This window comes from Camelina sativa, chromosome 20, assembly GCF_000633955.1.
Source record: "Camelina sativa cultivar DH55 chromosome 20, Cs, whole genome shotgun sequence".
NCBI classification, from domain to species: Eukaryota; Viridiplantae; Streptophyta; class Magnoliopsida; order Brassicales; family Brassicaceae; genus Camelina; species Camelina sativa.
In genome coordinates this window covers 17,303,979-17,314,695 of record NC_025704.1, presented here as the reverse complement: position 1 = coordinate 17,314,695, position 10,717 = coordinate 17,303,979, and the positions used below count along the sequence as shown (strand labels likewise).

Genomic DNA, 10,717 nt, shown 5'->3' with positions numbered 1-10,717 from the left:
GACAGGCCGACTTCTGTAGATCATCTCCCCGAGACTGACTTGACATCAGAAAAAGAAACTTTCCTAAATCTCAGTTTAAAGTATTAAGAAAATAGACTTATTTTGTAATCTAAGATATCATATAAATAAAGTGATATCTCCTCCTTCTAAGACATCCAACAATTAATACAAAAATCCTAGTTCTCTAAACTTAAAAAGATTTTAATTTCTTTTTATTTTCTAGCCTTGTCCGATTTTGAGAAAAAGTTATTTATTAAATTTGTTTCTCCTTTTTAAATAAATTCATTTTGAGAAACCGAAGCTAGGATGAATGAAGCTTGGAATGTAATTTGCAAATTACCGAGAAGGGAAAAAAAAAACCGAATCTATATTATAATACTTTTTTTACTGGGTCAAACATTTTAAAAATTTTAAATAAATGAAGCTATTTGAGATATTTTTTTTTTGGAGGCGACAAGGTTAAACATACAAACCCTTAAATTTCTCTGCGACGGCAAATTAAAAACGCGACGGCGGTGTTAGACGACGGCTATACTCGGCGGCGTAATCGTATCTCGGATAAATTTGTCGAATAGCTATACGTCGTCTTCTGAAGAATGTCGTCTTCGAAGCGAAAGCGTGACGCGGAAGATGGTGGAGAAAGTGGCGACGGTAGTGATGTTAAGAGCAATACCGGAAACAGCTTCTTCGATATATATGGACCCGAAGTATCAACACTTCCTCTGAAACTTTTTAGTATCGATTTAGATTGATTAAGTGTTCAATATCGTGATTCCTGATGTTAAGATTCTTCTTCTTTGTAGGCGAAAGCAGAACTCGATTTCAAGAGCCCTGAAACAACATTGAACTTACAAGTAGGTTTTTGAATCATCCTCATGGTTAATCAAATTTTTAGGATTGTATGATTGGTATAATGTAAGATTTTTGCGTTTTTTGGGTTTGAATAGGATGTTCAGGGACTTGTGACATGGGTTCTTGCAGAAGGTTATATGCCCTCGTGGGTGTTTATTAAGGTATGAACAAGTGACCCTGTTGGATATGTTTGTTTGATTGTGTCCTTTACTTTTAAGTTCAATTGACATTTTTGAGGATATGGTTTTGGCAGAACAAGCCTCTCATTCCAAAGGTTGTGATGCTTTACCTTCCTGGATTGGATGCAGCTTTATACTTATCACAGTCTAAAGCACTTGCTAGTTTGAAATCGTGTTGTGGCAATCCTGTAGCACTTTTAGCTTTGAGGTTGGTGTAAGTTTTAGGTGCTTCTCTTTACAATTATTTGGTTAACTGTTGGTAAAAAAACTATCTTTTGTTCTTGTGTTAGCTCTGTAGTTGATGACATGAGGACAATTGATACAATCCTTACTTGCAAGGTTAAAAGAAAGAAAACTGTTACGAGTTCAGTGGAACCACCTCCCCTTGTATCTAGCCCAGGTAAAGTAGACTTCACTCGATGTATCTTGATCATTGTTCGTTATTAATTACGACGAGGTTTCAATGTTTCCAGTTATATCATCTATGCCTGTAAACAGTAGTTTCAGATTTTTAAAAGTCTTCTCCCGATAGAAGGCATTAACTAGATATAATCTTTGCTTTTTGTAGAAGCACGCAATCTGATGGGGAAATCGTTCATTGAGATCATAAAAGACATACCATTCCCTGTTGCATACTATACTCTAAGTCGAAAGGAAATGGAACTAAATGGATACACTTTTGAACAATTTGGTACGAGCTACATCTATTTAAGATCAACAGCTTAATCCTATTTAAGCTGTTAACCTTTGCCTTTGACCTTTGTGTCATATTGTTTGATCATTTTCTGTTCGTTATGCAGAGTTTACCCCTACACTTCCTGCACCACCAGGAACATCTTTCCATGAAATTGTGGCTCTTGATTGCGAGATGGTAAACAACTATGTTCTCTGGCCTTTCATGATAATCTTATAATCTTGTAAACATCTTTCCTTTTCGTTTCACCCTTAGTGTATTACAAAGGAGGGTTTGGAGTTAACAAGAGTGACGCTGGTCGATATCCAAGGACAGGTACCTTCTTCCTTCCTTTTTTAAGTATGTTAGATTTCTTCATTTATGTTACCAAGTTTCCATGATCACGCAGGTTCTATTAGATAAATTAGTCAAGCCAACAAATCCTATTACTGATTATAACACGAGGTAAGTCATGCAAATATTGGTGATTTTGTGTATGAATTTTAGAATAGTATCTGTTTCTAGTACCTCTTAAAAAATACAGTATTGGTATCGGTTTGCAGGTATAGTGGAATAACAGCTGTGATGATGGAAGGAGTTACAACAACTCTTAAAGATATTCAGGTTTGACGAGATCCTTTTAATTTTTATTAGATATGGGTTAAGAGGCTTGAACTTTTGCATTGAAGACTTGTAATGGTCTAGTATAATTAGAGCCGTTACCTATGTTCAGGAAGAGTTCTTTAAGCTGGTTTTCGAAGAGACCATATTAGTCGGGCACTCCTTGGAAAATGACTTGTTTTCTTTGAAGATCTCTCATAATCTGGTGATTGACACTGCACTACTATACAAGCATCCACATGGTCGATCTTATAAAACTAAACTTCGAATTCTAGCAAAAAAGTTTCTTGCTAGAGAGATACAGCTGTCTGAATCTGGACATGACAGCGTAGAGGATGCAAAAGCAGCCATGGATTTGGCACTATTGAAGATAAAACATGGCAAGAACATCATAGTCTTAACCTCACTATTTAAATCTTGTGTGTTTTGTTTTTCTCTGTATCCTTTAAAGTGATTTTCTTTTCTGGCTTCCACTAGGACCTGATTTTGGCTCACCACCGGAAGTGAGAAGAAAAAAGCTACTCGCCATTTTGAATGAGAGCGGGAAATCTACTTCTATGATTGACAATATCAACATTGTGAAGCGATATGCTTCTGAGTCATCCAATTCAATTCCAGTTTCTTGTGACGACGAAGCACTTTCAAAGGCCATGAAGGAGGTAAAAACTTCTGAATCCATCCATTTCTTTGTATTACTAGTCATCTGCCAAAAACGTTTGATACATGTGTGTTTTATATGTTTCTAGGTAAAGAACAAGCGGTCACAGTTCGTTTGGACACAGTTCTCAGAATTGAATACACATTTCCAGAGCAGAGCGAATGATCCGCAGAATCTAAATTCCAGAATAGCGGAGATGATCTCATTGCTTACATGTAACAACAACACGAGCCGCAAGAAGAAAAACAATGTTTCACTTGAAACGAAGGAAATCTTAAAGAAAATGAACGAGAGAGTGCAATCCCTTTACGATGCGTTACCCACCAATGCGATGTTTATAGTTTGCACCGGACACGGAGACACATCCATTGTAGACAGGTTTGTAGCACTCAATCCAAATCCTAAGTGTTTTTAGACAAACGAATATTTTCTGAATTTGCGATCTGATTGGTTTTTTTTACCTGCCCTGTCTGTTTCTTGCTGGTGGATATGAAGAGTGAGGAAAATGCTTAAAGATGAGAATGGAATCGGGTTTGACCGTGAGAAAATTGTCAAGGTTCTTGAAGAGCTTCAAGCACAAGCCGAAGTAGCTCTCTGTTTTGTTGGTATCAAGCAATAAACTGACAACAAGACGTTCTTTAAGCATCACATTGAGTCTTTTTATTTCTCAAATATTATTGGTTTGTAACTTCGTAGCATATTTATAGGTCGTTCTATTATATTGTCAATTTTGATATTCTGATTTTAATAACATTTTAAGAGTTTGACATTTCAAGTTTGGTTTAAAAAGACAGAATAACATAGGAGGCAATCATGCGGAAACGGATAGTTGCAGTTTTAAACGTTATTAAAGGACTTAAACGACTGATTTAGCGGTATTAAACGATATACTTAACTTATTTAAAACGCTAATAACTGCAGTCGTGTGCAAACGTAGCGTTTATGGGTGGGTGATCGTGAGAGATCAATCTCTTAACCGGTACGTTTGTAGACGGTCGTAGGAGAACCAATCTCTTAACTGGTACGTGTGCAGGCGGTCGTGGGAGAACCAATCTCTTAACCGGTCGGTTAGTTTAATTAAAAAAGAATACAGTAAAACCTCTATAAATTAATAATGTTAGTATCAAGACATTTTATTAATTTATAGTAATATTAATTTATCTATAAATTAATAATTATTATTTTATAGTGTAAATTAATAATTATTGATTTATAGATATATTTTTAATTGTTTAAATTTTTTAAAATTATGAATTAGAACAATTATAACAGAATAAGATTAAACTTTCGAATGTTATAAATTTTATGGTTTAGGAATTGAACTTGTAATATTTAGAAAGCATTATTGACAATAAATTACAAATACTATAGACAAATTGACTTATACACATGACATACATAAATTCAAATTTATGAAAAATAATACCAATTCTCCTATTTTTATAATCTGTCAAATTATCAAATTGTAAATGATGAATATCTAAAAATTAAACTTTAAAATTTAGTTATTTGTATGACATGTTATAAAATATTTTAGAGATATCATTATAGTTTGAAAATACAACATAACAATTGTTCTATAGAAATGAGTTTAGAAGAAATATACACAATTATATATATATATTTATATTTATATAATTATTATTTATGATATTATTGGGACTATATTTTATATGGAGATTTCAAAAAAATTATTATTTTATTATTTTATCGAATATTGTTAATTTTTACACTGATCCGACTTGAGACCAGTAAAATTTATTAATTTATAATATTTATTAATTTATAGAGTATTAATTTATAGAGGTTTTACTATACATACCGCACGTGTAAAACACTCTGAGTCTTCCTTAGCGCCAAATTGCGCTCATATGAGTCGTATCCTCTAAAAACCTAGATGGATCTTAATTAAACGATCTGAACCGTTGATTAATACCTTAAAATCTCAACCGCTAGATTCGCTGATTAAACTCAGTTTGTTTGATTTTTTTTTTTTTGATTTTTCAAAAAGATCCCAAAGAGAGGAAGAAGAAGAGAGCTTTTCAAACTTGAACCATATCAAAAAAAAAAAAAAAAAATCTCTGCTCCTTCTGTAAAATCTTTTTGCTATGGAGGAGGATTCGAGTTTTAATCAGAATCCACCTCAATCAGATTTCTCCATCTCTGCGAAGATAGATTCGTTTCAGAAGTCGCTAGAACAACCACCGCCGCCGACTTCCCCGGTGAAATCTTCTCAAGAATCAGCGACGGAAGTCACTCCGCCGCAGAAACCACCGCTTCACCGATTTGTTCACAACCAACTTCATATGAATCAATCAGGAGGAAACTGTCGAGTGAGGTAAATATGGTTTACAAACAATTTAATTACTCATATCTATCAAATTTTTGGGGTTTGATTTTGAATTTATATGTATGTAGCGACCAAGATCCATTGACGACCTCACGAGTACAGACAGAACTTGAATCGATAGATAATACTCCAAATAAACAACAGAAACGTTGCAATTGTAAAAACTCAAAGTGCTTGAAGCTGTAAGTATCTGTTTTGTTATGTTTTTTTTTTTTTTTAAAGAGAGTTTAAAAAACATGTTGGTTTAGATCCTTTACCTTTAACAGACTTGTGGATTTTTTGTAAAAGGTATTGCGAATGTTTTGCGTCTGGATCTTATTGTAACGGTAGTTGCAACTGTTTGAATTGTCACAACAATTTGGATAAAGAGAATTCAAGACAAGAAGCTGTCACGACGATCTTGGAGCGTAATCCGGATGCGTTTAAGCCCAAGATTGCTGGTAGTCCTCATGGAATTAAAGATTTGCAGGTTTGTAATGTAAATCTTGCATCTCAAAAAGATGTAGCTTTATGCATTTCGAAGGTGTCCTATATAGCTTTTGAGTAGTGCTTTGGCTGATGATATAGTCTTATATAACTTATCCTCGGCTTGTTGAATGTTCTTTGAAATGGACTTTGTAGGAGAATGCGCGGAAAATGCTGCTTCTTGGAAAGCACAGTAAAGGATGCCACTGCAAGAAATCAGGATGCCTCAAGAAGTACTGTGAGTGTTACCAGGCGAATGTCCTGTGTTCAGAGAATTGTAGATGTCAAGATTGCAAGAATTTCGAAGGAAGCGAAGAAAGAAATGCTCTTCTTCATGGACCTCAGGTCTCAGAAAACTACATACAACAGACGACCAATGCTGCTGTTAACCGCGCCATCGACATGTCTGGTTATCTTAACCCTCCTGAATCAAGAAAGAGAAAGAGCAAGGACGCTTTACATTCACTCGTTGTCCAGAATCAGAGGGTAAACTTCTATATATCTTGCCGAGTAATACAATCCTTTTTTTTTTGTTTTTGTTTTGATGTGTCGATCTGGTGGTCTTTAGCTTCACTTCTTGCATTGAAAGCATACTTTTCTGTGTGTGTTTTTCTTGTTCCAACTAGGCAAACCACGTTGTAAGAAATGGTGACACTTCTCTTTTTTCACTCCCTAACGACAAGGCGGTATCTGGATATACCACATGTGCTTACAGGTTGGAAATATCAAACCTTTTCCTTTCTATGATTTTGCCCATTGGAAACTACCGTGAGACCTGAATGTTTTGGTTTCTATAGGTCTTCTCTGTCAAATATTATCCAACCACATCATGTCAGAGAGCTATGTTCGCTTTTGGTCTCAAAATCAGTGGATGTGGCAAATAAATTATCAGGTACATATATCATGCAGTTATATGTAAGGAGGATATGTTCCTCAGATCATTTGTTAAGAGAATGTCTGATGTGGTGTTTCAGGTGCCAAATGTGAAACAAACAAAAGGAAAGATCCTTCACGTGATCCAGCCCAAAGAGGTGCTAATGTTATCAACGACTCTCCAGATTGTGTCCTTGATACTAATAGAATAGAAGAGAAGCCTTTATCTCCAGCAACACGTGCATTGATGTGTGACGAAGAACATGAGATCGGCTCAGAGAAAGATACGTTTGCCAGAGTGAAAACAAGCCAAGAGAAAGAAGACACAGACACAAGCTCGGAGGTTTACTTAGAACAAGAACGACAGATCTTGTCAAGCTTTAGGGACTATCTCATTCAACTCTCAAACCGTGGGAGCTTAAATGGTAAGCTTTGCTTTTATAGCTTAATATCGTATCCTTGACTCCTTGTAGTCTCGTAGATGATGTGCTAATTCAAGAGATTTGTGTTATGCAGGAAGAAATACCAAAGCCGACACAAATCCAAGTTGAAAGGAACCAGATGATGAAGAGCAAAGCCATCTAGACTCAAATTAGTTTTTGGGGGTAATAATAATGCTTAGGGGGAAATTTCTGACAAAAAACTTTAGGATCTAACTCATTTTTTCTATTTTTTTTAATTCATAATTTAAAAATAGTATGAAGGTTTTAAAATTGTCACCTAGCTTTGTAAAAAAACATGTACAGTATAACCTCTATAAATTAATACTCTTTAAATTAATACTCGCTATAAATTAATAAATTCTTTTGGTCCCGAGTTGGGCCGATGTAAAAAATGACATATTTCCATAAATTAATAAGATAATAATTTTTTTGAAAATTCTATGTAAAAACATGGTCCCATCAATATCATAATAGCACTACTTTAAATTTTTTTTTCCAAAGTTAGCACATACTCTCTCATTTTCCAAAACTAGCATTTATGTATATTTTATTTTAAATAACAAATTAATAGTTTCTGTTTTTACATCAAATATCAAAATATTTTTATTTGCTATTTACTTAGTTATCGATTTGTTGATGGGACGATGACGGTGGTTATCGCCGGTGAAGGTGAGCATCCGATCTGAGTTATATATCTTCATTTGGCATAGTCAATTTCAAACTTCTTCTGGCATAGTCAATTTCAGACTTCCTCCAGCATCGTTAATCTGCGTCATCGTCTTCATTTGTGCATCGGTGATCTCCGTCATTATCTTCATCTGTGCATCGTTTCTTTGCGAATTGATGATGAATTCCTTTAATTTTCTCTAACCCAATTTCTCCATCAGAGAGATATCAATCTCTATCTGCATCTCTTATCTCTCTTCGTTCTTTTCTATTATTGAAACCATCAAACCAATTTTGAGGTTTTATAAAGTTTTTTTCTGCTTTTGCCTAGAATGGGGAAAAAATGCTTCTGCTGTGAAATGAATATTTCTATTCTACTTTGATTGAAGTATGTGTTCAATTGAAACTGATATCATCTGTTCTTAGGTTGAAATCAATGGAGTTCATGTTCAGATCTCTATGGATGTATACAATTGGTTGTTGAGTGGAGGAAGATGACTAAGAGATTTTTTAAGAGTGAGAGAAGTTTGTAGTCATCTTTGATTTTGATTTCTGCGGCTTTTCGGCTTGTAGTTCGTCGGTTATGGAGTGGGCTATTAGTGTAGAGGCGGAGTACAGTCATGGAGTGTCATCTGGTTCTAGTCAGGGATTTCTAAACATTTAGGAAAACCTTCCTAAACTTCAAGGAAGCTTCCTAAATGTTAAGAAATCTTTCCTAAATTAAAGTAAATGAGTTTTTGAATTTTTATGAAAACTATCATGAATTTCAAGGACTCATTCCTGAATATTATTGAATCCTTCCCAATTTGAATAAATATGTTTCTCAATCTCTATTTTTGTGTGTTTTACTTCAGTGTGTCAGATATTAGTAGAATATTTGGAGTAATTTACTCCATTAGTGAGGGGTAATGATTTCACATTTGTACACATTCTGATGTTAGGAAATTCAAACTTTTTCATAAAGTTCAAAGAGACCTTCATAAATTTCATGGAATCCTTCCCGAATTTCATACAGTCCTTCCTTAATTTCCATAGAATCCTTCTTGAAGTTCAATCACAGTAAAATCAAAGTGCTAACAGAAACATGTGACAGTGTTATGATGTAGAAACAATATAAAAGTACCAAAACAATGTTAAAAGGTTTCCCAAACAACATTGATGTCTAAACAACATACAAAGTAAAACTAGATAAAGGAACATAGTCCTATTAAATGTCAACACACTCCTTAAAGATATCTAAAACATACATGCATCTTGTGTACACCACGTAGCTTCGAGAAATCTTCAATCCCCATTTCCTACAATAAAAATGAAAACTGAGAATATGTTTCAGGAAAGTCTTTCTGAATTTTCAACAATGCTTCTTGAATTTTCAACAATGCTTCCTGAATTTTCAACTGTGACTAAGGAACACATCAATACACAAGCAACAAACAATAAACAATACATTAAGGATGACAACATATTATACTCAGCAACAAGAAGTCTCTCTTCACCTTCATAACAACATCCAAGAAGATTTGCCATTCTATAGTTCCTTAACTGACCAACAGCTCTAGCTTCCTCCTATACAAAGAACAAACTTAGAAGAGATTCAGATTGACATATAAAAAAGGTAAAAAAGACTTTATAAAGCAAAATTCAAAGAACAAAGGCTAATTATTACCAGAAACTGACAAGAATCAGGCCAAGCTTTCCTATTAAACCTTTTAACAGCAATACGTCTTTGATTTTCCAATTTCCCTTTATACACAACATTTGGAGCTTTTTCACCATGCTCTGAAACTATATTCTCTGCAGCAAATCCTGATGTAGCGTTCCTTAACGTCTCAATTGAGAATTCACGAAACTGAGGCAAATCATTCCCTTCACCTCTCCTATCCTCATCTAAAGAAACAAAAACAAAAATCCAATTCAATCATACAGAAACAAAACAAACCCGAAAAAAAAAAAAAAAAAAGATACGTTCTTTACCTAACCCTGTGACTCCATGATTAGATCCTTCAGGTTCTAATACCCAACAAAATGCATATAACTTGGAAACCTCACAACCTATTTCAGTATGATTTGTTTTTTCCTAGTCAAACCATAAACTCTAAACCGCGACTTCTTTTTTTAGCTGATTTATAAAAATCAAGACTTTATATAGTTTAAACAGATCAAATCCGTGAAGGATCTCTTCAGAATTTACAGAAAGAAAGAGAAAAAAAACCCAGTTTTTGTGATGTTTTTCTACTATACGAGGAAGAAGAACAAAGCCAAATTAAAGGGTCAAAATCTGAGAATTTACAGAAAGAAAGAAAAAAAACCCAGTTTTTGTGATGTTCTTCTACTATACGAGGAAGAAGAACAAAGCCAAATTAAAGGGTCAAAATCTGAGAAAACGATATGTGAAAATAGAAACTCAAAAAGAAGAAGAAAAGACAAAGGTGAAATGACAAAATCGAGATAAGAGGACAATTATATTTAATAATTTAAATTTTCCAAAATTAAAGATATATAATTTTGTGCTAGTTTTGGAACATTCAAGAGTGTGTGCTAGTATTGGAAGAAAAACTCAAAATGGTGTTATTTATGAGAATCTCCCATATATATATATATATAAGAAAATCTAGTGAAAGATAACTCTATTGTTGTTTGCATATTCTTGAATTTGCATTCTTTTTGGAGCTCATCTCTAATTTTTTTTCATTGTTGTCTTTTCAAATCGCATCCAAAAATTCTGAATATTTCTAAATGCGATAATTGATTCTTTATATGTAATTAGTTTTAAAATTACCACAATATCTTATTCGACTTCATCATTAACATGAATGATACTAGTAGCAATTTCTTATAAACTCTAAGCTTCTAATATTTATCATTTTTAACTAAACTCAACTTAGCAATTACGATAAACAAGATTATAAATTAAGAACAAAATTTTAAAATATGAAT

The 10,717-nt window shown here is 33.8% G+C and overlaps 2 protein-coding genes and 2 long non-coding RNA genes across 4 annotated transcripts; 3 read left to right on the top strand and 1 right to left on the bottom strand.

The window, feature by feature from the left end:
• On the top strand, positions 431-3,752 carry LOC104771058 (small RNA degrading nuclease 5). Its single transcript, XM_010495533.2, has 14 exons — positions 431-707; positions 804-854; positions 948-1,013; positions 1,106-1,239; positions 1,322-1,431; positions 1,600-1,722; positions 1,832-1,902; positions 1,981-2,040; positions 2,114-2,169; positions 2,268-2,328; positions 2,438-2,705; positions 2,803-2,984; positions 3,072-3,361; positions 3,479-3,752. Exons 1-14 carry the CDS (start codon positions 597-599, stop codon positions 3,600-3,602), a joined length of 1,707 nt encoding a protein of 568 aa, XP_010493835.1. The 5' UTR covers positions 431-596; the 3' UTR covers positions 3,603-3,752.
• On the top strand, positions 5,006-7,451 carry LOC104771056 (protein tesmin/TSO1-like CXC 7). Its single transcript, XM_010495532.2, has 8 exons — positions 5,006-5,321; positions 5,402-5,515; positions 5,622-5,802; positions 5,955-6,284; positions 6,425-6,513; positions 6,596-6,690; positions 6,773-7,096; positions 7,188-7,451. Exons 1-8 carry the CDS (start codon positions 5,092-5,094, stop codon positions 7,220-7,222), a joined length of 1,398 nt encoding a protein of 465 aa, XP_010493834.1. The 5' UTR covers positions 5,006-5,091; the 3' UTR covers positions 7,223-7,451.
• LOC104771055 lies at positions 7,678-8,743 on the top strand. The gene is made up of 2 exons (XR_764706.2): positions 7,678-7,783; positions 8,207-8,743. It is a non-coding gene; the product is annotated as an uncharacterized LOC104771055 (long non-coding RNA).
• Positions 8,868-10,195, bottom strand: LOC104771054. Its single transcript, XR_764705.2, has 4 exons — positions 9,755-10,195; positions 9,447-9,667; positions 9,277-9,346; positions 8,868-9,078 (listed from the first exon to the last, which is right to left on the bottom strand). It is a non-coding gene; the product is annotated as an uncharacterized LOC104771054 (long non-coding RNA).

What these genes read in the sequence shown, in the direction of transcription:
- LOC104771056 (XM_010495532.2), top strand. Translation starts at nt 5,092, where the DNA reads ATGGAGGAGGATTCGAGTTTTAATCAGAATCCACCTCAATCAGATTTC. An exon ending in AACTCAAAGTGCTTGAAGCT is followed by an intron (nt 5,516 to 5,621) that starts GTAAGTATCTGT and finishes TTTTTGTAAAAG; the next exon opens with GTATTGCGAATGTTTTGCGT. An exon ending in TGTGGCAAATAAATTATCAG is followed by an intron (nt 6,691 to 6,772) that starts GTACATATATCA and finishes GTGGTGTTTCAG; the next exon opens with GTGCCAAATGTGAAACAAAC.
- LOC104771058 (XM_010495533.2), top strand. Translation starts at nt 597, where the DNA reads ATGTCGTCTTCGAAGCGAAAGCGTGACGCGGAAGATGGTGGAGAAAGT. An exon ending in ATACACTTTTGAACAATTTG is followed by an intron (nt 1,723 to 1,831) that starts GTACGAGCTACA and finishes TTCGTTATGCAG; the next exon opens with AGTTTACCCCTACACTTCCT. An exon ending in TTTCAAAGGCCATGAAGGAG is followed by an intron (nt 2,985 to 3,071) that starts GTAAAAACTTCT and finishes ATATGTTTCTAG; the next exon opens with GTAAAGAACAAGCGGTCACA.